Here is a 26460-nt window from a genome sequence, read left to right as displayed (position 1 = left end):
GGAATAAAAAAAAAAGGAGGATGTTCTTACAAGTGTTCTAAAACAGTTCTAAATTCTTCCCCAATTACCATTTAACAGATGCTAACAGAAAACCAGTTTGTGTAACATGGGATAAGGGAGAAGGCAGTAGCCAGAATGAAGTGAAGGTAAGACATGGGATCTTTACTGGAAGAAGAATTATAGTAGGTATAAAAAGCAATCCAAGAATTACTCAGTTATATAAAGGTATTATTCTTAAATGTTGAATCTTTATAGAAGTATTGTTGAAAAAAAAAAAAACCAACACTGGAGACAGGCATGGTAGTGTGTACCATTAATACCAGCACTTATGAGGCAGAGGCAAGCAGATTTCTCCAAATTCAAAGCCATGCTGGTCTACATAGTGAGTTCCAGGCCAGCCAGGGCTACACAGTGAAATCCCCTGAGAGAGGGGAAGTGGGTATTGGAAAGAAAATATGGAAAATGGTGGTTGTAGCAGTGCGGTCACATGAGTGTTGGAACACAGCTAGGGAATATGCAAAGAAGATAAACTTTTAGCATCCCCAAGCTTTAGTTGGCCTCCGGAATATGTGAAGACACAACCCCACAACGCTATACATGGTAGCCATGATGAGAGAGAGCATTGCAGACTAGCCAGTAGATTACTTCTTCAGAAAGTAATTTTAAAAATAATATTCATAATCATTTCCCAGAAGAATATGAAGTTTCATAATAGGTGTGCTGCACTTGGCCAGATACAGCCCTTCTAGAGCTTAAACTACAACTTCGTAGAAACTCCAGTTGCTGAAGATTCTATTGAGACCTTACAATGCTATCAGTCCTAGATAACCACTTAGAGGACTGGATAAACTTACCTGCAACAAAAAATCGAAGAGAGCCATCTTGGACCATTCATGGTGATGGATTTCAGTGCAGCCCCACTCAGGTCTAGGAACCCGGCCATTCAGCCAGCACTTCTGTTTGAGCAACTGCTGATAAGTTCCCCAGGTGATCTTAACAGAAGAATGGCTATCATTGCTTGCAGATGCCAGAGATGAGTCCCAGAGAACAATGGGACGAGGGCGGCCATCTACAGAATCAGAAAAGCAAACAGATCTCTTAGCATGCTGCCCTATTGAGTGGGCAAGTGTCCTTGGGAAGGTCACTTACTCTTTCTTACCTCACCCTCACCTGTCCAATGTGGGACACGTATTAAACAACACATGTTTTCACAAGTTTTAATATTTTTATATCAATGATACTCCTGGTCAGTTGTAAGTCTTATAAAGTGGAAAGTTATTATAGACAATGAAAAGAAAATTTAACAAGATTTATGGATGTGGCAGGAACAGACTACTAACCACTCACTCAAGCCTTCTTTGGTTAGCATGGTTTTATTCCACATCTAAAAGCAGCCACCACAAGAAAGGAAGGAATCCAGACATTTATAATTGTCTATTCAGGGTCTAAGCAAGAGCGGTCTCTGTTTGTAATAACAGCTGTCTGATTTTTGGAGGCTACACCACGATGCTGGGGGTGGGGAGAATTTTTAGAAGTCACAAATTTCAAAGAGAAATTGGATGCTTCACATCAGTGACTGGAGTCTCCAAAGAAGGAAAGCAAGAAAAAGAAGTGTTTTTGTTTCTGTTTTTCTTTTCTGATAGGAAACGTGCAAGCACAACCATGCTCTTGGAAAGGGATCATACAGTCGTCACACATAACCTCATAAGGCAACTTTAAGCAAATGTCACTGTTTCAACTGTCTGTGCATAGATGCTATTTTTTAAAATGTCACTCAAGTTGTTTGGATCTCAGGCACTGGAGAGAAATGTAATTTCTATCATTGCTAAACTAAATAAAGTATGGTCAGGCCCAGCAGAGTCATCATCAACAGGAAAGACCATGATGGAGTCCACTGAACAACCTTTCAGGCTTAAAACAGAACTGTCGCCAGCAAGCCCCCATTTCAGCCAAATAAAGTCACAGAGATGGCGATGGGCAGGCAGATTTGCTTATAACTCAAAAGTCTGTGCGGTACTCTTGAAGAAAACAGCTCAGCTATAAACCTCTAAAAAGCCCCTTTAACTCATTCTGAACAAGCCTGAACAATAGAGCCCTAAGGAATTCTGACCGGAATGTCCAGACATGCCCTGGGAATTTCTGAAAGCCCTTTGAAACGGGCTCGGATGTTCGGAATCTACAACTTGCTTTGCCCAGCTAGCAACTCAACCTTTCTTGCTCGTGTCTCACAGCATTCTTATCTGCAGGAAACAGGCAGCTGCTTGACCTGTTCTGAAGCTGGTGGCACACCAGTAAGTACATGAACTTACTCAGTCTCTCAAATTGCCCCCATCCCAGCCTGTTCCAAAGAAAATTTGTTCTCCATTTCGCCAACAGTGTAGGGCAGAGCATGAGGAAGGTCTTCAGCTTATACAGAATACAGCACAGTCACCGACACTCAGTTAAGAAAAGAAAGGAACCTCAAGCTGACCCAAAGGATCATCATTTTTACCATTACATTCCTCCTTTCTATTTCTTTTTACTAAGCAACTGGGCTCCTGAGACCTAATTCCATTCTAAGATAGAAGAAGATCAAGAAAAACTGTGACCACCCCAAATACTGTGCTGATTTTTTTTTAAGAGAAATAAACCCATGCAAGATCTGTCTATCATGTGAAAAAGACAAATCAGGCCTGTGTCACCAAATATGAACAGAAAATGTCACACCGCTTTCAGAGGCAAACACACAAGACACCTGATCGGCGAGAGTCTGTAAGCCAGTGTCCTTGACACTGTGACTCAGAAACAGCACTTTTCGTCTCAGAGCAAGGAAGTGTTCAAAGGGAACTAAAGTCTAACACTGCATGTCACAGCACAGTCCCTACAAAGGACAGGCAGGCAGCAGCTTCCTGTACAACCCCAGCCCTGGGAGGAGCAAGAAGAAGTCAAAGAAACCTTCTAGGCTATCTCCTCATCTTTAAGAGTACCCATGCCTTACTATAAAACTAACTAAATAAAAGAGATCTCCTCATTTCTGGCAATGAAGCAAATTCTACACGAGAATGTATAGCTAAGAAAAACACACTCATCCGCAGCCCACAAACCACCAGGTTTTGTTTTCTAAACTTTCCTGCCCCTCTCACTCTTACCTGAATAAATAAAAAGCTGTAGACATTCAGGAAGAGAACATGGTTAACTCGTGGCTGAAGCTTATAGAACCCAACAGAGCTTTTGCTCTCTGGTCTATGACTTCGTGGCTTTGTAACGCTGGGCAGGGAACAAAGCCTCTCCAAGCCCGCCTCCTGCAACATGGGAGTGACTGTGTACCTTTGTAAACTGACTTCGCTGCCATTAAATAAGACTGTGCATTCAAAAGAAAAATCCTTCCTCAAACTTTTATCACTTCTATCTGGTGCAAACATTGAAAATCCCTTCCTAGAAATTTGTGGACATATTAAATATATAATTGCTGTCTGCAGCCACCCACTGTGTAAGATCGGCATGATAGAGATAGGTCTACCCTGATTTGAACATTATACCTCACTAACAGGTATATTTTTTAGGTTGACATATATAAATTAAATGAAAGAAAAAGATAAAGCAAATAAATAAAATCACCATCCTAGTGTTTAGCATAAACACGTAACCAAGAAATGGTTTATAGCAGCTTTTCTACATATGAGCCTTCGACAGCCTCATAGTGCACCAGCCTTCAGCCAACCTTTGGTGTTTACTGAGCTACTACTCTATGTCATGCAGGGTTTTAGAGACTGAAGCTAAATTATAAACAAATAGGTATCAACTTTTATTTTTGCTCTCATGGAACTTAAATTTTCCCAGGATAAAGAAACAGAAATTACACAAAGGAAAAAAACTGGACCATTTCATATATACAGACCCTAATAATTATTTCACTAAATACTATAGCACAACTGCCTATCTTACAGTTAAATATTTAAGCAGCACGGCTGCAATTGTATTACAGTAATAAAACCCAGTGGCTGCACACTGCGCAAAGAGCAGCAAGTAAACACTTGGAGTGTGTTTAGCCTCGTGGTCTCCACCACAGCCATTCAGTTATCTGTTGGCTCGGTGTCACTGTGACACAAAAGAGTGGCAGACAGTAAAAGGACAATTGGTTGTGACTAAGCCAATACGGTTTTATTGTAAACACTAAAGTGTGGATTCCATTTGATTTTCAAGTGTTGTAGTAATATTATCAATGTTTTTATTGTTTTTCGGGCATATAAAATGTAGGCAACACCATATAGAATTGCAGAAATCAGTTGATGAAATCAAATTAGGTAGCGGGCCATTTTAGCCACAAGCTGTAACTCTTACTTGCCCATGGGTTTACCATTTCTCTTCTATAGATCACCAAATTCTTTGATGTTTTTTTTTTGGGGGGAGGGGTTGTTTGTGTTTGTTTGTTTGTTTGTTTGTTTGTTTGAAGCATGGCCACACTATGCAGCCCTGACTGGCTTAGAGCCTGTTATGCAGATCAGACTGGCCTCAAACCTACGGAGATTGCCTGCCTCCATTTCCCAAGTGCTGGGATTAAGTGCACATCACCACAACTCATGGCTTCTTCCCATCCCCCAGCTGCAGGTTTTCAGCTGTAGCCACAGCTGGAAGTGAACCCTCATTCCTCTTGGTTCAGCCCCCTGAATGCTGAGATTACGGGCGCACACCATACTTGGTCACTTAATATACTTTCTATTGCGATCATTAAGAAGTCATCCTCAGGCTGGAGAAATGGCTCAGCCGTTAAAGGCTAGGCTCACAACCAAAAATATAAGAAGTCATCCTCTAACTGCCAAAGGTGGTTCAGCAGATAAGCACAACTGGTTTTTCTCCACAGCTGTGCATGTTTCCTCAGCAAAACATAAAGACCTTCTTTCCTTTCCTGTCAGGGAAAGGGATTCCCAGAGAAAAGAGAAAGCTAGTGATCTGCAGCTCCCTGGTTGGTGAGTGGAGCATGGGGCCTTTCTCATCTTTGAAGTTAGTCCTCCCGCTGTACCTGAGTGTGCGTGACCCTCACAGGGAAGAATATCTGTCAGTGGAGCGGCAGATCCCAGAGCAGGGAGTGCCATTGAGGGGAGAGTTGCACTTTATATAAAATATAGCTTTGAAGGGGAGTAAAGGAACATGGATAGATCTGAGTGATGACGGGGAAATGGTCTCTGAAAACAGGAGCCCGGTTAAAGGCAATCGCCCTGGAGTGTTTTCGAGATGAGCGGTGTTCATCTCCTCCCATTCAGATTTGTCAAAATGATACAGTGCTGTGCTCTCCGGAGAAATCTTAATGGTGAAGAGATAAAATTCTAACTGTCAGAGCGGTTGGAAAGCAGCCTTTGATGGATGTGAGGATGTCCGTGTGAATTAAAGGTTACACAGCTGTCTTAAAAATGAGGTTGCCAGTAAAACTCCTTCCTTCCAATATCTGAATCTCTCCTCAGAATTTTGATGTTCTCTTAAGTCATTTATTTTATTTTATTTTATTTTTTACTCAACAGCACAAAGAAGATATTCTTTGGGGAAGATGGACATGAAAATTAACCAAGAATGCATGCTCTGAACAATCTCCTTTGTCTACATGTATTAAATTCCCATCACTTTAAACACTGTCGGACTGGTTTTGCTACACTGTAGGGGCAGGCCAAGCATGCTGGTGGAGTGTGAATGTCTGCCTGTATTTATCACCAGACAAGAATAAGCAAAAGTGTTCTGAGCTGTGAATCAAAAGCCCTTTCTATCGCATGGGCCAAGGTCCAAGACTCCTTGTGAATGAGACTAAAAGGAAGTAACAGTCCAGCTCAGAGCCTTTCACTAAGCATAACTCTACAGATCCAGGAAAGAAAACATGGGCTAGTCCAAGCCAGGGGAGCATCTTCACTGGAGGAAACGAATTCCATGGGCTCCATCACAAGCACCAGCAAGTCACCAACAGAAAGCTTTATACTACAGGTTGCCCAGTGCAGAAAAGCAGTAAGGTGTTTGTGCCTGCTGCTCCAATGGTCATGTCAAAAGAGTCTAGGTATGAAGATTCGTTAAGTCCTATCAACTCCATTATCCTTCAAGTGCCTGGCACAGCAGGGTTTGGAGCTGGAAAGATGGCTCGGTATTTAGCTCCTTTTTTTTTTTAATGTTTTATTTATTTTTATTTTATGTACATTGGTGTTCTACCTGCATGTATGTCTGTGTGAGGGTGTCAAATCCCCTGGAACTGGAATTACAAACAGTTGTGAGCTTCTTGTGGGTGCTGGGAATTGAACCCAGGTCCTTTGGAAAATCAGCCAATGCTCTTAACCACTGAGCCATCTCTCCAGCCCCGTCATTTAGCTCTTGCTGCTCCTTTGGAGGACTAGAACCCAGTTCCTATCATCTACATCTGGCAGCTCACAAACTCTTACAACTCCAGCTCCCAGGAATCTTCCTTCTTCTGGTCTCCAAGGGTACCAGCACATATGTGTCATACAAACATAGGGACACAAGATTACACATAATAAAAATTAAAAATTCATCTTTTCAAAAATTATAGATGGGTGCTGGGTGTGGTGGTGCCCACCTCATTCCAACATACAGAAATAGAGGTTAAGGCATTTTGAGGTCATGACAGCCTGGTTTGTATTACTGTTTTAAAGACAGACTGAGCTGCATGAAAGAGACATTATCTCAAAATACTAAAGAATGGGGTTTGAGCTCACTAGTAGATCTCTTGCCTAGCATGCTATGAGTATGAGTACTGCTAACACTCTCTCTCTCTCTCTCTCTCTCTCTCTCTCTCTCTCTCTCTCTCTCTCTTTCAGTGTGTGTGTCTGTCTGTCTGTCTCTGTCCATCTCTGTCTCTGACTCTGTGTGTGTGTGTGTCTGTCTGTCTCTAATGTAGGAAGATACTAACCTACCCAAGATGCACAGAAAGAACTTTCTCAACCCATCTTGTAAGACTGTGTAAACCCAGCGAAACAAACGCCGGCACTGCTGAGTCTTAAAAGAAAACAAATCTTCATCCGGTTTTATAAGGTTTCTTCATTTGAAAGGAGAAAGGGTAGAGACATCAGATGACACAGCTTCCGTATGTATAGATGCTACAAAACTAGCCAAGTGGTGGGTTGGGGGACTGGAAATAGATTTCTATGTCAATTAAAACATAGGAAGACATTGTCATACATCTATTAGAATGTCTGTTACTACTATGAAAACCAAGTGCTGGCAAAGGCCTGGAGAAAAGAGAAACTTCAGATGCTGTTGGTGAACACAAAAATGAATACAGCCACTGTGGAAAACTGTATGCAGAGTCCTCAGAGGACTGAGAGGAGAATGTGATCCAGCAACCCCACTTGTAGATACTGTCCAAGGAATGAATCAGAATCTCCCATGTTCCCTGAAGCGCCATCCACTACAGCCAAGGAGTGGAGGCAGCCTGCAAGACTGCCATCCTGTGCTACCACACTCCAAGACAGAATACTATTCCATCTACACGAGAAGAAATGCTGTCACACGGGACAACATGAATGAAACAGGGGAACTTGTGCTAAGCCAGATAAACAGAAAGACAAAGACAGATACTGTTCGATCCCATATGTAGACTCTAAATTATTTGGACTCTTTGAAAAGGATAAACTGTTTGCTGCTAGAGTCTAGTGAGAAGAGAAGGACTACTTGCGGGGCCATGTTGACAAAAAAAAAAAAAGAATTTGAAGTTTCAGTTAGATGGGACAAAGAAGATTCAATAATCTCATGGTGGGGAGGGGGAACGGCTCAATGGATAAGGTACGTGCTGTACAAGTTCTGGGTGAGGCTGAACAAGCTTGCAGCCTCAGTGCTGTGGGTGGGGGTAGGGGTGGGGACAGAGATAGGGAGCTCCAGCTAATCTAGCCAAAACAATGAGTGTCAGACTTGGTGAGAAACACTGTCTCTGAAGAGCACAGTGGAAAGCAAGAGAGGAAGACACAAAGGATGTGAGCACGTGGGTGAGAGCACACCCATGTGCCTACACATGAGAGAGAGAAAGGGAGCATTTTTAAAAATGATGATCGGTTGCACAGAATGGTGACTAAAATAAGAACGCATTGTGTATTGCAAAACTGCTTTTAAAACTGGGCGGCGGGGTGGGGGGACGACTGCAAAGCTAAAATGATTTTATTATGAAGAAATACCAAGTAACTGAAGTGACGGATTTAATTAGCCTGATTGAACCAGGCCCCTCCAAAGCAGCAAATTATAACCCATAAGTATACACAGTTATCACCTAAAACTAAAATTAAAGAGGCATTAGATTTCTAGGTAATTTAGACCTCTTCTGCAAGCAAAAATTAAATTAAAAAACCCACATGCCTGTGTATTCAGGTAACTATCACTCACTTCACAGCTCGTTTTCTCTGGGTTGAACAGAGCTCAGTTCATCCCACTGTTTCATCAAGCATTAACTTCTCAGGGAAGTGTGGAGCCTGGGAACAGAGAAGAATGCCTATGACTTGTCCATCGTGACCTGCCTAAGCGATCTGAACCATCAACTTTTAAAATTACCCATAGTTCGGAAGCTTGCCTATGGAGCTACCCTGAATATCCACTCCCTGAGAGTCTCTACGCAAAGGGAAGGCTCTAGATTCTTCCTGTCACGATGTTTATTTTAAAATGCAGAAATCAGGCTGGGTGTGGTGGCGCACACCTTTATCCCAGCACTTGGGAGGCAGAGGCAGATGGATCTCTGTGAGCTTGAGGCGAGACTGGTCTACACAGTAAGTTTCAGGACAAACAGGGCTATGTAGAGAGACCCTGTCTCAAAAGAAAGAAAGAAAGAAAGAGAGAGAGAGAGAGAGAGAGAGAGAGAGAGAGAGAGAGAGAGAGAGAAAGAGAAAGAAAGAAAGAAAGAAAGAAAGAAAGAAAGAAAGAAAGAAAGAAAGAAAGAAAGAAAGAAAGAAAGAAAGAGAAAAAATGGGAACCAACCTAGGCATTGTACATATGTGTAACAGTTGTGCAGCTTGGCCTGTTTGTAAGGCTCCTAGCAGTGAGATCAGGACCTGTCCCTGGCACTTAGCTGGCTTTTGGGAACCTATTCCTCATGCTGGATTACCTTGCCCAGCCTTGATACAGGGAGAGGACTCAGTCTTGCCTCAACTTGATGTGCCATGCTGTTCAAGCCCATGGGAGGCCTGCCCCTTTCTGAATGGAGACAGAGGAGGAGTGGATGGGGAGGGGGAGAGATGGGAGTTGGGTGGGGAGGGGACAAGAGGAGAGGAGGGAGAGGAAACTGTGGTAGGTATGTAAAATAAATGAAAAAAATTGTTTAACAAAATGCAGGATCAAATTGGCTTCTGAGGGTAGTGATGATGTGGTAAGGGTGGCAGGCTCTACAAACAATCACAGTTTGGAGGTGATGCCCTCCTTGCCTTTGGGTAACCTAGTCTGGGGAGTCTTAGGTTCAAGCTGTCAAAGGAGACATGAGTTCCTGACAAGAGTAACCTTGGAAGACAAGTCCAACCACGTCACTCCCTTCTCTAAACCTGTGCTGAAGACGAAGCTCGGGATCCTGACAGGATAAAGAACAAACTGCCCCTCTAAGAAGACATGCCTTGCTTCATCCCCCCAATCCGCAATCTCCAGTTCAAAACGATTTGCATTTTCCTGAGTACAAACTGCCTTCATGAGCCGTTCAGGCTGTCTGCCTTCCTACACCCAACCGAGCTCCTACTCTACCTACAGTGACATGTAAGAGACAGTTAGGGGCAGCAGACACCTCCAGTGGGTTAAAGCACCCCTAGTGCATGCCAGATGACCTGAGCCTGAGCCTTGGATCACACTGTGAAAGAAGAGAAACAACTCCTGAAAGTCGTCCTCTGATACACACACACACACACACACACACACACACACACACACAACTGAATCAATGCAAAAAACAATTGTGATATACTAATGATTTGTTTCATAATCTCCCAAAGTTCTTGAATAACTCTTACGACCTAAGTCCTAGCTAACAGACTCAGAATAAAAATGTAGCTGCCATGAGACCTTGGGAAACTTCCGTTTCAATGGCCCCCTGCAAATGAATGAGGATTAGAGAGAAGCTTGAGGAACGTTCTAGGGATGTACAAAGATTTCCATGTCCTCATTCTGTCCACCTGGTACTTGACTCACACATCCATGATGCTAGAGAACTCAGGAACAAGAAAGGTGGAGTGGAAACCACACACACACACACACACACACACACACACACACACACACACCTACTGACCTCAGTCCACTGATATGAGATGAACTGTGAAGGCATCAGGGCTACACTCAGGACAGACAAGAAAATAAGGCTATTGAAAGGAGGTTGCCATCTGAATGGCTGAGGAATGTGGGTGCCATCACTGGAGGTCCTCCTGTGAAATAACTGACCACAGAGGTCACAAGGCAGGATGATGAAGGATGAGGCTAACGAATCCTCCCCACTCACATCTGTAGTTCAACTTCACTAGGCATCATCTGGGACCCATGTTACCTTTTAAGTTTCAGTTTCCCTACAGGAAATCTGTACCATGAGAATAGCATGTGCATGAGACTCTTTTAGGACTTAATGAGCTAGTGAATGGAAAGTGTTCTCATTCCAAAAATTAGAGACATCCCCTGCCAGTTACAGGACTTGCTTTGAATTAATTGTAGGTGCCCATTTACTGATCTCAAGTAAAAATCTAGAGATCTAGAAAGCATACCACAAGATGCTAAATCAGGTCAGAAACTAAATGAAAACAATGCAGTAGGTACTATAATAAATATTTGAGTATATAGATAGTTAATTATTATATTTATAGATATCAATTATATACATTATATATGTTGATCAATTATGTATCAGTTATATCTATCGATTTGATATATATGTTGAATCAATTGTAATATGAAGGCCAGATTAAATGTTATTATAAATATTATTATTCTAATCATCATCATTATTATGGTAATAAAAAAAGGCTCAGTAAGTGATTGAATTAAGAATCAAACTCAGGCAGTATATACTGCCAGAATATACACTCAGCTACACAGCTATTTGATTTAGAAATCCTACTCCCTTCCCCTGTTCTGGGACCGTGCTTCACAGACAAAATCAAATGCCAATAGATTGAGCTGATTACAGCCCAATTGTGCTGACGTCCCAAGCATTGCCCTTTAACTAAGGTAAGGAAGGCTATCTGGTCCTAGTGAACCCGTGCAGCCTCTCCACCAACCCAGAGCTGTAACACATTCAGGTCATACAGAGAGAGGCCCTGACCTTGAGCTCAGGGGGATGCCTCATGAAGCCTGCCATCAGTGGCAGTAAGAGTTACTCTCACAAGATTCCATGACATCAGATCCACAAGGACAATCACCCTAAACTATGTTGTATAGGGGTGCAGCCCCAAGGACTGGAAGAGGGACTGGCATAAAGCGGGTGCTCAACAAACATTTGTTAAAGCAATAGAGATAAATATGATCCTAGAGAAGGGGTAGAATTGCATGGAGTTGAAGCACATGTTTACAGTGTGAATACCATGACAACCATTCACTATCGCTTCTGTCCTAGCCCAGTATGAGATAAAGGAAGAAATTCTGGATGCGTAGGAGAAGGTTGCCAGGTCTCCAGTATGTCTGAGAAGGTATGTAGTAGGCAAACACTGCAGCCAGCCAGTGATGCTTGGGAAGGATGCTCAGTAAACTTTTGTTCCCAAATGAATGCAAGTATTAAGCTGGTCAGCTCAATTTGATCACTAAAGAAATAGCCTTGGGGCTTTTCTGATAAAGAACACAATGTGCTTTTGAGCAAAAATTTTAAGAATAAAACACGATTATACACTCCCTAAATGAATATGTTAAGAAAGTTTGCAGACATGATGGAAGTCTGCAGAATTCAGAACCACTGTGTTTCCAAGTTGTGGAGGAGTTCTCAAAACTCCAAGGAATGGATTCCATCTCTACCTGACCCCTGCAACAACAGAAAAAAGTAAAGCTGCCATCCCTCCACTCTGGCAGATAGATACACCATCAGCTAGGACTCCCCAGGCTGATCCAGGAAACTTGAGAAGACAGGAAAATAAAAAATCACACAATGTATTTCTCCTGCTCTGTAATGAGAAGGGGCAACGCAAGTTGGGAAAGAGTGAGTACCTGGGGATACACGATGAATTTAGATGGGAGTTGGGGGGGTGCCTGCAGTTTGTCATCTAAGCAGCTTACTGCACAGAATTTTTTGGAACAAGCCTACCTTAATTCAGTATGACAGCCCCATGGCAGTAAAACAGCATCCTAAAAATAAAGCATACATAATGCATCTTCCATGCTGGGTATGAAAAATAGCTAGGTGCTTAAATGATACCCAAATGGTGTTCCTGAGACCCATTCCCAGTAATGTGTAGACTCCTGAGAAGCTTTGGCGAAGCTGCTAATTCAGAGGTCACAGAGGGCACTGGGTTTCCATTCATTCATTCATTCATTCATCCATTCATTCATTCATTTGAGGGGAGAACACACACATACCAGGGCTCTTGTTGAAGTTAAAAGACAACTTTCAGAGGTTGTTTCTCTCCTTCCACTGTGTGATTTCCAGAGATCAAGTTCAGGTCGTCAGGCCTAACAGCAAATGCCTTTACCTACCTGCTAAGCCACCTTGCCCAACCCTGGGTTTCCTTTTAAAATGTATTGACTTTTGCATGGTCACTATCTGCTTTGTCTTAGCCTACATGAATATTTTTAAATATTTTTTCAAAAAGTCATCTGAATATATCAACACAACACCACGCAGTATCTGGTGACCTTTGTAATAATTTGAGAGTCTTGTGTAAGAAAAGAGAGACAGAAAGCAAATTAACATGTTCAAGCATATTTTCATATGCAGATGTTCACACTAAACAAGCAAATCTGTTGAATATTAGAATTTTAGCTTGCATTTAAAAATAAGTGTAGCAGTGCTCAGAGCGAACATCAATACTTCTTCCCTTGAGCAAAGACATTGTCAGAGTTGTATTGTTGAAGTGAAAAAGAAAATAAATGTGTTGACATGGTAGCACAATCAGAAACTATCATGCTAAAATGTGTACAGTTTGGTCATTATCCTATAACTGTCCCAGATAGAATTTAAAACACAGTGTTGACTTACAGAAGAAACCTGGGGAAGAATTAGCCTGTGAAGAATCAGGAACAAGTTCCATCTCCACGAGTCACTAGCCATGTGGCTTGGAGAAAAATTCATAACCTTATATAGATTCAGAATTTCCCTGCTTAAAATCAAAGTAATAGGGGCTGGGAGTGTGGCTTTTCTGTCCTTATACGGGGTTTCCCACATGCATCATGACGCCAGGTGCGTGGTCGTAAGTTGTCTTATGTACATGGCTAACAACTCCATTATATACTGCATATAGTCTGGCACCAGGTCTTTATAGATGACCAGTTGAATATTACTGAAAAAAATATCATTTTATATTTCTTTTTTTTTTTTTTTTTTTTTTTTTTACAAAACCAAGTTGGGGTTTATTAAGGAAATGACAGAAGGACATACCCAAGGGTGGGTGTCGGTTTCTCAAGACGTGGGAAGACCCTCAGGATTTTAGATAACTGATTTCATAGACAAACTTTAACAAAGGAAAGGATTATTCATGGATTAAGGTAGAGAAAAACAAGGAATTCCAGAAATGGGAGGGGATTTTCCCCAACAGGGGTTTCTACCCTTTTCTGTCCTTATATGTGATTTCCCACGTCTGTCAAGGTGTCAGATGCAGTAAGATGCATTCACAAAGATGTTGCTGTTAGGCATCACACAGTGCCTGTAGCACATGTGATATCTCGTCTATTATATTTATTTCCAATTCTATATAACAGATGTTACTGATACTTTATTTGATCCGTTTGTTTGTGGTACTTAGGACTGAATCAAGGGCATTGTGCTCGTTAGGCAAGTACACAGCTGCCAATATCTTAATAATGAAGTAACGGACACTTATGGGTCATCCCAGTTGGCCATGTTGGTCCTAACAAGTGTTACATGGTCTACCAGCCATCAGCCACTGCACAGTTTTCTCTTTTTTCCTAGGCATGGCTAGCCAAACTCTCTCTTCCCTCAGAGGTTTATACCTTTTTAATCTTATGGGGTTAAAGAGGATCCAAAAACTGGATCTTTTTTAAAGGTCCCTAGATGCTTTATCTTTGGACTTCCCTCGAAGAGAATCATAGAACAGGAGTCTGTGCCCATGATAATGACTTGTATGGTGGCACGTTGCTGTCATTCCCTACCTAATTACAAACATGCCCATACATACTCTCTCCTTTTTCTAGAATAGCTTTGCAGCATTTCAGAACATGGTTGGTTATAAATGCTGGCAAGTCCACTGATTTCAAATGTGTATTTTTATGTCCAAAGAGATTCATTTAAAATGTATCATTCTACATTCAAGAGCTGGTCCAGAAGTAAGCTGAGCTAATAACTCTGTGATGATTGAATCGCTATTACTTTCATTAATTTTTAAAATTGTGAAGACAGGGCTGGAGAGGTGGTTAAAAGCACATATTACCCTTGTGAAAGACCAGTTCCATCTCCAGCACCCATGCCAGGCAGTTCAAAATCATAGGTACCTCCAGCTCCAGGGGATCCAGTGCCCTGCTCTGGATGCTTGAGGGCACTACACCTACATCCATAAGCCAATACTCAGATGCATCTATGCATATAATTTAATTTTTTTAATCTTGAAAAAAAATATACTGAAGATAGTCCGTGTATTGACAGTCCCTGTACCATGGCTCAAGTTAACTTACAACTTTTCAACTTTAGGATGATGACATAAGAGTCTTTGATAGAAAGCATATTTTGAATTCTGAGTTTTGATCTCTCCTTGGACTAGTGATATATGATGATGTTTTCTAGAAATGGAAGGTGGTAACATTGAGCCCAGGTTAGCCACCTGACTGTGAAGGTAAATGAAGGTAGACAATCAACACTTGCTAGCACACTATAATGCAGGCATTATTTGGATATTGTGTTTTACATCCCATCACGTGTATGAAACACACATCTCTCTGTGTGTATGAGCTTTCATTACAAAACAGACTTTGTGGTAGATGATTTTACCCAGCTATTGGCTAATGCAAATGTTCCTGGGAGCTACTTAATCATGCTTAAGATGGGACATGTTAACCATATTAAGTGTGTCTTCTAATTCCAGTACATAAAATTATTGTAAGGTGAGATGTATCTGTAATTTGGACCCTCCTATCATTGGACTGAATCAATAGAGAGCTTTAGCTGAGAGACAAAGAGTGGACAAATCATTCAGGTTTCTCCTTTGCATCTCCCTAGGAACGTCACGCATCCCTTTTATATTCTTTTATACTCATGTGCTTCTAATCAAAGTACTATTTACTCCAGGTTTCAATCTCCATATCCTTCAATTTCATATCAAGGAGTTCCAAAGTCCTGTGACTTGAGTGCACCTCTGAAAATTCTTATGTGGACTTAATGTGATAATGGAGACTCCGTTCTTAAAACAAAATGATGCTTGGTAAGAAGCGACATTCAGTGAGTCTCAGTTATGGTGGCAGTAGCTGTTTTCTTGGAAAAGAGGTCTCCCCAGTCTGTATGTGTGTGTGAGTGTTGGTCACCTGTGATAACTGTATTAAATAACAAGTTTATAATTGCTAAGAATGTGGATAGAAAAAAGCATACCACATGACTCCTTAAAGGGTTTGTTTAGAGAAGCTGGTTGGTGGAAATGGGAAAGACTTGGAAATTCAGGACAAAAATATGGAGAAAAAGGAGCTTGAATTCTTTATGCTCTCAATAGTTCATTCTCCTTTTTTAACCCTAAAAAGCCTTACTTTTCTTTCATCTCAAATTAAGGTTTTAAAAAATGCCAACTGCATAAGTTTCTTGGAAAGAGTTCATGAGATAACCCAAACAGCTACATACACTTAACTGCACTACAGACAAGTTGCCTTCATTGTACTAGATGTAAATGTAATTTTCATAACCACAATTAAAAGTTAGAGAATAGAAACAACATTTAGGATAGATTATGTATGAGATGGGCTAACTACCTACTCTCTCCTCCATATAAAAAGATGTATTTCTAGACCAAAACATATTGTCTAAACAAACACTATTGCTCCTCCTACAGAAAACCCATCATCAAATCATGCTAGCATAATGCCAACACATCATGCTGATTGTACTCAGCACAGTACATCTATAAACCTTACTATTTGTACTGTGAGGATATTACCATGAACATTTGTTATTAGCCTCCATAAAGAACTTTTTAAGAGGCCTCTAGATGAACCCCAGTCCAGATCTAATATAAAAATACTAATACTTGTCCTTACATTAGAAGCTGGAGGCAGATACAGATTTACTATTTAGCATCAAAGGAACAAGGCAAGAAGGAATTCCTACATTCATCTGACACGTTCATTGAGTATCTGCAGTCTATTATACACTCCAATAAGATCCAGGAATACAATAAAGAATACAGGAAATATATTGCCTCCCAGACATAGAGAGTAATGGGAAGGGAATGATGGCACAAAATGAATGAGCCAGATCTTCTTCAGAGCTCAGACCTGTGCATGTAAAACTAAGTTTGAGCTAAGAGAAGAATGGGAGGTCCTGACAGAGGAAATTCATACTCAGTGGAAATCAGGAGAACAAAGTAACATAGAAAGTAGAATCCTGAGAGTGTCCATTGCATGCCAGAACTGGTCTCTTCATGCTGCCTGCCTCACTGCAACAACTCACATGTATGAGGTGATGTGCAGCTCCATGTGAGTCATTTCAGAGGCTCCCGAGGAAGCTGGCCTGACTTCATGACTCTAAAAACCCACAGGGAGAAGAGACTGAAGAGAAAACAAAGCAAGCACTGGAGCCATTTGATATGAAATCCTAGGAATTTAACTCATCACACTGAGCTGCGACTGTGACCCTCCTGATTTATTTCAACTGCCGCTTAGGTATGAATGGAGAGGGGACCATGCCAGGGATTTCTTCAAACTGAATCTTAGTTTGGAGATATGCTAGGAACCCAAGGCACAGAACCAAATATCCAAGAAGAATCCTGGCACAAATAAGGCAGAGTCAAGAGAGCAAGAGTTTTATTGCTAGTTTTTTTCATAAGAGAAAATGACCTTTGAGGGTTGAAGGCTCAGAGCAACTCAATGGACTTGGTACTTCATGTACTTAGTGTAATAACAGCAGTAGCCAACACTTATTGAAGGTTTAGTTTGTGCCATGAACTGTTTTCCATGTGTGAGCTACCAGCAACTGCATGAAGTGAGCAATATTGCCATTTCATAGCTGAGGTAAGAGAGAGAGAGAGAGAGAGAGAGAGAGAGAGAGAGAGAGAGAGAGAGAGAGAGAGAGACTATAACATTTCAGCCTGGATTTATTTTGTAATGTATGGATTATTCTACATTCCAATACAAGTCACTAACTGAGTATACTTCAGATTCCAACCCTGACATGGCATCCTTATTCAGAGAGTATCCTCTATGTGGCATGATCATTCCCAGAGACCAGCACTGTGACCTTGTACTTCAGTTAGTGGCCACATGCCCCAGACACTACCTTTGTGCTCCAGGAAAACACAATTTTGAAAATTACGCCGTAAACAATGAAGTTTGAAGACGTCACGTGGCTACATTCTAAGTACATCAATGATTTCACCTTATTTTCTTTATTTATTAAATATAGAGAGGCTGAGTCCATCAGAGACAGAGAAAGTAAAAGACTTGGCTCTTGTGTGGTCAGTTCTGTCTGAACCTCTGGCAAAGATTCTCTTTACTATGGAAAGATAATTCAGTTTCCTCTTACTCGTTTTTTTTTTTAATTGAATCTTTATTGTATGTGAAGTGTTTGTCTTCATGTGTGCAAATGTACCCCATGCGTGCCTGGTGCCTGCAGAGGTCAGAAGGCACTGCTGGATCCCCTTGAACTGGAGTTACCGGCTGTTGAGAGCCGCCATGTGTGTGTGAAGAACAAAACTCCACCTCGGTCCTTTGCAAGAGCATGGAGTGCTCTTAACCACTGAGCCATCTCTCTAGCCCCCTCTTACTCTTTAAATCGTCCTTGGAAGGAAGTTTCCATGGAAACCTAATAATATGCAGAACTGTGAGCAAATTCTGTACTTCCACCCTGGCTTCTTGTCATCAGGCAAATTGTCATTGGCTTTAATTAGATTTAATATTTAATATGCCACAGAAAAGTTCAGCAAGGGAAATGGACAGCAGAGACTGCACAGTGTAGGCTTACCCTCACATGCCCAGCACAGCCATGCGCTGGAACTCTAACATCACCAGACTGGGAGAAAGAATGCCACGCATATGGAAAGACAACGCTACTGCTGCCGCTGCTGTCCAAAAGGGAAACGTGGGTGGGGAAAAATCATTTAGAGAGAGTGAGGGAAAAGAGAAAATGATCCCAAATCTCCAACAGCTGCAAATAAGTGAATCTGTTACCTTGGATGAACTCTGATTTCCTGCTCACAGATGGCAGGGTCCTGTTGAGACCCAGAATCCTGTCCAGGTGGAAGGCAAACACTTCACTCATGTCCAGGGGCTGCTTGAGTAGCCCACAGGGGCTAGGCCCGCAGCCAGGCACAGAGCCCGAGGTCCTGCCTTCCAACACCAGCAAGCGGGCACCACTCTTAGAGAAGGATGGCAGGATGCTAACCACCTCACCATCAGCCAGCAGGCGCATTATGCGGATGTCTTCTTTGCTCAGCCATGAGGGGGCGCTCTCACTGTAAATCCTGATGTTGCTCTCCCGCGTCCCAGGCTGCCGCAAATTTGAACCCCCAGTTCTGGTTCCAGGACCACGCAGCACCCTCCAGGGTCGTTCCCCAACCTTTGTCAGGTAACCCTGAACATAGGCAGGTACTTCGGCATCTGCTGCCGGTACAGCGTCCTGCAGTATAAAGGATGGTTTAACCAGCGCCTCCTGACCAGGGGCTACAGATGCCACTGCATACTTCTTCCTGCGCTTGGGTTTCACCGTGCCACGGATATTGGCAGGCTTGCTGCGCTTGGAGCGCAGGGTAATGTACACCACGTTGGGTTGCAGCGTGCTCCCATTGCCCTGCGACTCTGGAGGGGCCAGGGTACCATCCAAGGGGATCTCCGGGAAGGGTACCTTGAAGTTGTCGCGGCTGTGGGGTGGCCCCCTGTCCGTGGCCTGCCCATGCTGGAAGGAGGCCCTGCCAACCTGGCTCACCAGGAAGCCCAGGTAGATGGCACAGGCAGTGCCCAGTAAGAGGTTCCGTCTGGTCCTGGGACGCCGGCTGCTCCAGAGTTTACACAGTCGAGGGACGCACAGGGAGCAGACAAACCAGTTTATGAGCTGCCCCGGCTTGTCTGGACAGGTCATTTCTCTGCCGCTTCCACATGCTGAACGGAGTTTAAAGTCTGCAGCTCGTTTCTGGTGACATGATTCATGGCTTCCTGAATCCAGCCGTCCAGTCTGCTTCGAAATCTAAGTCGTCTCCAATGGGCAGAAGTGAAAGAGAAGGGTCGCTGCTGACTCTGGGAACACCTTGGGACACTGGCCACCACAAGCCTTTTAAACGCCTATCAGCCTTCCTCAGGAGAAAGAAAGGCTGACTCTGGGGATGAATGGAAACAAAGTTGACTGAGTCACCATCTCAACCCATTTCAGTTCCTCTGCAGGAGGAAAGAGGGGAGTAACCCTTTCCTTCCATAAATACTACCAAGTTTGGTGCAAAAGTTTAAAACATGGAAACAAGCTAGGTGTGTGAGTCCGATTTCACTTTTAAGTAATGAAAACAAGCTGCAAAGAGCATTTGATGGTTTATGGTTAAAGCCGCTACACCTGACTGTGAAGCATTAAAATGTCATCAACGCGGGCTCCCCTGCACACACCCATTGTGTGATTCAGAAATAACTCAAGACAAGTAATAAACACATTTAAAATTCTTACAAGTACCCTAATTTTTATAAGACATGGATTCACTACTTAGGCAAAAACACCAAGTAGTGAGTTCACATTTAAACATATTCTCTTTAAATGAAATGCCCCAGGTTGTCTCCACGATGTATTTTATTATCTTACATTGGTATTTAACTGCCTTTAATGTCTGTACAGCTTGGAAAGAGAGACAGTTATTCTCTCTCTCTCTCTCTCTCTCTCTCTCTCTCTCTCTCTCTCTCTTACACACACACAACAACACAAATCCAATTAATGTTTATTTCTTTTCTTTCCACTAGAGAAAGCAGAAAGTAAGAAAAGAATCTCCACAATTTTTCCCCTACATTTTTCCATAGAGGAAGAAACTGGTTTACAAAGAAAAACAACACTTTACTTACAGCGCTGGCCCCACGCTCAGCTCCAGGAAGAATGGAATCCCTGATTCTAATGCACAGAACTTGGAAAGGCTGCGGCATGTGAGGAGAGCATATTTCATGGTCAAGAGTGCTCCACCTTTCAAACATCTCAGCTCAGCCCTAAAAGCTGCCGCCTTCTGACAGGAAGCCCCAGGGATTTGTAAACTGGCTGCCGCACGGCTTTCAGACACGGGAGGGTCTTTAAAAAAAAAAAATGACTACAAAAAATAAAAAGTAAAATTTAATTCTGAGTTCTCAAAACACAGTCCGGAGTCAGTTTTCATTCAAACAACTTTCTGCCTCTTTCGACCCCTGGGTGCCCTCTAGTGTCTCACTTGCTAACCAGCACACAAGTGTCACACCCTGGGATGTGAAGTGGTCTCAAGTGTTTGCAGAGGTTGGTGGAGACCCCACTGCCAAATAAATGCCCTGTAAAGTGAGGAGTGCCGCTGACCCCTGCCTGACCCTATGGAGGTGGGGACCAGACACCCAGAGAACCAGGGCCTGCAACTTACCTGACATCTGGGCTGTTTGCGGACTAACCGTTATCTCCCACCAATTGTGGGAAGACGCGGCCAGGAAGTGAAGACAAAGAGAAGATGGGGGTAACGGGAAATGAGGAGGAAAATGGAAAGCTGGAGATAAGAGTCGGGGAGGTGGGAAGGCACTTGTGGTGTGCAACTGCCCCCAGCAACCGTACTCAGAAAGCAGCCTGGACGCCTTCTGATTGGAGGCCTTTTAAAAACAGGTTAGTGATTGGCCTGGGTCATTTGCATGTACTGCCACAAAGGCAAGAGCGGACGACCTTGGGGTCTCACTGGGCTCCTTTTTCTTTGCTTCTGCAGCATATAGAGTCAAGCAAGAAGCCACCAACAGGACAGGGGTGGTTTTCCCTGTCAGGAAAAAGGTTGTGATGTCCGGGAGTGAGTAGATTAGAATATGATGCTTTTTAATCCTGAAAATACCGTGTTACAATGCCAAAAATATAAATAAAATAAATAAAAAAGCCAAGAATTTCTCATGCTCAAACTTTTCTTCCTCTTTAGAAGTTCTGGTACTTGTTTAAAAGAGATCAAACATTTCAGGACTGAAAGTACCCTTGAAGTTTTGACAGGCTTCAGCTAAACTTCATGAGAATTCAGGCACTGAAGTCATTTTCTTTATGCTCCCAAATTCTTAAAACACATACTCCGTGAACATGGATTTACTTTCTAGAGACTACCTCAGAACTTTCTGACAGGGGCCTATGGCTGAGCTGCTTTTTATAGCTATCTTATGCTTTTCACATATTCAAAAGATTAATTGTCCTAGGTCTCGACAAATGAAAGCCATGGGCTGAGATGTAGCTTGCTGAAAGAAGACTTGCCCGACATGTGGGCGATCTTTAGTCCTGTTTTCAACAGCGTAAGATATTAAATTAAAAGGTTAAAAATAAACGCTTGGCAGCAGCCTCTTCCAGACATCTTAAAGGCAACTTTACGGGTGCCTGGGAAGCAGATAAAGGTTGTGTTTGCTGATAAGTTTGGCTGACTCCGCTCTTCCCTCAAAAGAGTGGTCATTACTGGGAAAGAACAATTCCTCTTCCTCCTTCTGTCGCTCTGGGGGTTAAGCACGTGGTCAGCATAGGACAGGCTAGAAAGGAAGCCGGCATGGCTCTCCCCAGTCACTCGCTCTGTTGTGTCCTGGTACTTGTCTAATCCTCTGTATCTCCTTCCACAGACAACAGCATTCATCCCGAGAGCTTCCCGCTGTGGTTAAAGGAGACAGAATTGTTGGAAGGACCACCTGGAATAGTTGGTGATACCTTTGTCTTTATCTCCTCCTGTCCACACCCCACTGAATTTCTCAAAGAATCTTCTCCTGAGGCTTGCTGTGCCAAGGCAATGCTGTTATTATAGAATTTGGAACAAGCACAAGAAGTTATTTATGTTGTAAAAATAAAACCAATACAGTAGATGAGGCTCATGAGATGTAGTCAGGAATCAGTCAGTGTATCATTCATTCCACTGTCTATGAGACCTGATCTGGGCCTTATCACTTTCTTCAACCCCCCCCCCCCGCGTGAGACTGCAGGTGGGCTCTAGGACTCCTCTAGCTACACTGGGGGTGGAAGGGTAGGGGTTTAAAGCTTGTCAGTCATTGTCAGTCCTAGATGTATCTAACATAACTTCTTAAACTGTTTGATTCTATAACATAGTCCAAATCTCTTGATTTCATTTCAGACTTGAATCTTGTTCCCTCTGCAGAAGCTATCTTGGCCTCTCAAAAAGTCTGATGAGGAGATGGACATAGTAGCACATGCCTACAATCTCAGCACTCCGGAGGCTGAGGAGAATAAATTAGAGGACAGCTTGGGCTACCTAGCAAGAACTTATCTCAAATTAAAGACACACACACACACAAGCAAAACAAAACCTATAGCCAGGAACTGGGACCACATCTCATTGACAGAGAGCACTTGCCAAGCGTTCATGAGACAACCTTCACACACAGACACACAAAAGAAAAAAAAATCTACAAAAACAAAACAAAGAAAAAAGCCAAGAGACCCATCTGGGATTTTGTTTTGTTTTGTATTTTGTTTTTTGTTTTTCCTGTCTGTATAATGAGTTCATTCTGGATCCATCTACCTTCTCACTGCATGCTGAGCCTGGGTCTAGCAATCCCAGTGTTCCAGGGAAGCTAAAACTGATTAAGAGCAAAAGGAGGCTCCTGGCCTTTCCACAGGAAAGACATGTCTTGCCATCATCCATGTAGCCTCGTCTTCCCAGGAATGTGGCAGCACCTCTTTAAGCTGTGTGTTAGAATGGCCCTGCTGTATTAACAGAAATGTCTGCGTGAACAAGTCCTACCATAACAGACAAAATATACAGCAGCAGCCAGGTGCTATAACACATTCCTTTAATCCCAGCAATCAAGAGGTAGAGGCAGTGGGATCTCTATGAGTTCAAAACCAGCCTTGTCTACATGGCAAGTTCCAGGACAACCAGACCTACACAACTTTCCCCTAATGTCTAGTAGCCAACTTAACAGATTTGAAATAAGAATGACTTATAAGATTGTTATTTTACCTCTTAATATTTAGATGACTTAAGAACATTAGAATAATTAGCATTTGCTTCAATTCAGAGTTATCATAGAGATTTATATAGATCTATTTACTTATTTATTATGTATGAGTGTTTTGCCTGCATTTATATATGTGCACCATATGTGTATGCTGTCCATGGAGGTCAGGAAACAGTTCAGATCCTCTGGAACTGAAGTTACAGATGGATGTGAGTGACCATGTAGGTACTGGAAACTGAACCTGGGTCCCACACAGGAGCAGCTAGTACTTTTATCCACTGAGCCAACCCCCCAGCCCCATCAGGAAAAAAAGGAAGAATCTGGTAAATTAACTGAAGGCTATCTAAACCATTACCAAAATACTCAAGGATTCTAAATAACTAAATAAGTCTATTTCAGAGGTGGCACTGAGTCCTCAATGTGCTGCCCCGCCCCTCCAGGCAGACCACATGTGGGGAAGAACCAGTCCCTTCATACTGGCCCCAGGACATCCTCAGTTTGGACAGAAGCACACTGCAGTAGATCTGCATCTTCAAAAGTAGATAAAGACTGGTCAAAGCTGCTGGCTCAACACTTGAGCCCCTAGCAAGAAATTAGACCAGAATTGCAAACCATCTTCCCTTAACTCAGGCACAGTTTATATAATGGAAAATACACTGTGGGGTTGTATTTGAAGGAAGGAAGGCCCCCTAGCTCTGCTGGACTACATTTGGCACACTGGAAATGCTTCAGAATTATAAATAAACACCATACAAGTGCAGGAAACAAAACAGCGGAATTCTAGTATTTTGAGAGCTTCCATGCCACCTTCTGTGATTCAAATATGTGCAGTGGATCTGATATGTGGACGTGTAACTGTGCCTACATGTGTTATGAACCCGTGAGAACACTAGATTAGGAAAGACAGTATGGGGTATCACAAACCTTGCTCACCCACCCAGTCTCACTTTGCAGCCCTAATAGAGTCATGGGAAATATAACTATAGGGAGACACTGATGGGGGTACTGCTGTGTATTCTGAGATGTAATGAGATACAAGCAACACGTTTCGGGTTTTAGCTGAGGAGATACGATACAGGATCTGAGGGCTCTCTCCGGTGCTGATCAGGCACTTCTAGATGCTGTCTACTTTGGGAGATAGCAGGGCAGCGTCCATGGAGCGGATCACGTGATACTGTAGGAGATAGCAGCAGCTGCAAGAAGCAGTGGTGATTTGCCCTTAAGCAGCGGCACAGCCAGGAAACATGAATGAGCTAAGCTTATGTGTAGTAACCAGAACTGACAGGGTTATAAGCGTATGAGTGACAAGACTTGACGCCCCTGAGACGCAATTAAGAGCTTCATTGAGGGGTGCCCCTGGACTTACCTCATGCAGGAGAGTGACAGTCCGCAATTCAAGTCATTCCTGCTGAAGAGTGCTTGGTGAGATTTGGGAAACCAGACTGAAAGGGAGGTTGGCCCCTTGGAATCAGTATCCGACACACCCAGACACCAAATTCTCAGCACAAAGGAGACTTATTACCCCGGAGGGGCAGGGGGTCCAGGGGAGACTGCAAAGGCAGCAGCAGCCAGGGCAAGCAAGACCAGCAAGAGAGCAAGAGAGGATGTTTCTGCAGTGGGTTTTTAAGGGGGAAGGTGGGGGAGAGTCTGTGCTAGGGTGAGTTGGTAAATCCTGATTGGACATATTGGCCAAATAAAGAATTTTGATTGGTGGACCTTGGTGTTTTGTCTCTGGAATAAGTCAGTGGCCAAATAAGGGAAGAGACCTTGGAGGCTAGCTTTAGGAATGTAAGGTTTTTAGCAAGGGAGAGGGAAGGGGTTAAAAGGGCAAAACCTATCAGCAGTGTTTGCCATGCTCAAACTGCTAGAGCCCCTTCATAAATTACTAAACCATTTAGCATTTATGAAACTGCTGAATGGTGGTCAAAGCCCAGGGGTTCTGTGGAATGCATGAATTTCTAAGGCATTTGAGCTGATTAGCTTCATTGTTGTTAACTAGATACAAACTAGAGTAAACTGGCAAGAGAGAACCTCAGTGGAGAAACGGCCTCCACCAGATTGGCCTGTGGGGCATTTATTTATTTATTTATTTATTTATTTATTTATTATTTATTTTTTATTTATTTATTTATTTATTTATTTATTTATTTATTTATTTATTTATTTATTTTAGGTTATTGATTGTTGTGGGAGAACCCAGTCTACTATAGGCAGTGCCACCCTTCGGCATGTGGTCCTGGGTTCCCCCAAAGGTCTCTGCTCCAATTCCTGCTTCGAGGTTCTTGCTTGAGCTCCTGCCCCAAGTCCCTCACAGACAGACTGTAAGTCTTTCTTCCCCGAGTTGGTTTTGGTACTTTTCACAGAGCAATAGAGAGCAAACTGAGACCACATTGCTCGGCTCAGTAACATCTCAGGCAATCATGAGTAAATGAATTAATGATTGAAAATATTAAGATGACCAAGTAAAGCCCCTTGCCTAATGCTTCTGAAATTGTGACCATGTGCCCACAGCGTCAGCTACAACCACAAGTTTCCTAGGAGTGCAGCTCCTAGGCTATAACACCAGATCTACTGAATTGGAAGCTTTGGGCGCAAGTGCCAGTATCTGCATTGACACAAGCCATCCAGGAATCCAAAAGTTGAGGACCACTGTCCTGGAGGAGAATCCACAAACAATGGAGCAGGCCTTGAGGGAGAGAAGAAGAGGCTAGAGAAGGAAGGACCAATAAAGCCAAAAGCTGTGAGAAGATCCAAAGTAAGTGTCTTCAGAAGACTGAGCAGATTTTCCTAACGACAGCACACCCTCATTGTCCTTCTGCAGGAGAGAATGCATATGGGATTCCAGCTCTTTGAAGAAGGGAGCCATCCCTGACCGCAGTAATCACCAGCTCAGAGACAATTCCCCCGTTTCACTTTCCACACTAATTGCTCACAACATAGAGGTAGGCAATATAGTTTATGACTGCCAATTTGCATTTCATTAGGTTAGGTTGAAGAATCTGTAAACAAGAAACTCTAACTTCAGCTAGGTGCTTTGGGCAAATTCTACTCTCTTTTTTCAGCTGAAACACT

General features: G+C 42.8%; 1 protein-coding gene and 1 long non-coding RNA gene across 3 annotated transcripts in view; one reads left to right on the top strand and one right to left on the bottom strand.

The window, feature by feature from the left end:
- The window catches only part of Gask1b (golgi associated kinase 1B), a 54961-nt gene extending 33961 nt beyond the window's left edge, over positions 1 to 21000 (bottom strand). Inside the window, exons 1-3 of one of the 2 annotated variants that reach the window (XM_028880120.2) lie at positions 20835 to 21000; positions 18439 to 19580; positions 855 to 1069 (exon numbers count right to left, since the gene is read on the bottom strand). In XM_028880120.2, the coding sequence (XP_028735953.1) occupies positions 855 to 1069; positions 18439 to 19345 (1122 nt within the window). In that variant the 5' untranslated portion in view covers positions 19346 to 19580; positions 20835 to 21000. Of the gene's footprint in view, positions 1 to 854; positions 1070 to 18438; positions 19581 to 20301; positions 20628 to 20834 lie in introns of those variants that run through there. The other variant, XM_028880119.2, reaches the window with a different exon arrangement.
- Positions 4795 to 7780, top strand: LOC119088173. Its single transcript, XR_005091769.1, has 3 exons — positions 4795 to 4946; positions 5496 to 6016; positions 6789 to 7780. It is a non-coding gene; the product is annotated as an uncharacterized LOC119088173 (long non-coding RNA).
- Positions 21001 to 26460: the final 5460 nt, after the last annotated feature.

Source organism: Peromyscus leucopus, chromosome 6 (genome assembly GCF_004664715.2).
Source record: "Peromyscus leucopus breed LL Stock chromosome 6, UCI_PerLeu_2.1, whole genome shotgun sequence".
Classification (NCBI taxonomy): Eukaryota; Metazoa; Chordata; class Mammalia; order Rodentia; family Cricetidae; genus Peromyscus; species Peromyscus leucopus.
Note: the sequence above shows the minus strand (reverse complement) of the source record. Positions and strands in the feature narration are given on the sequence as shown.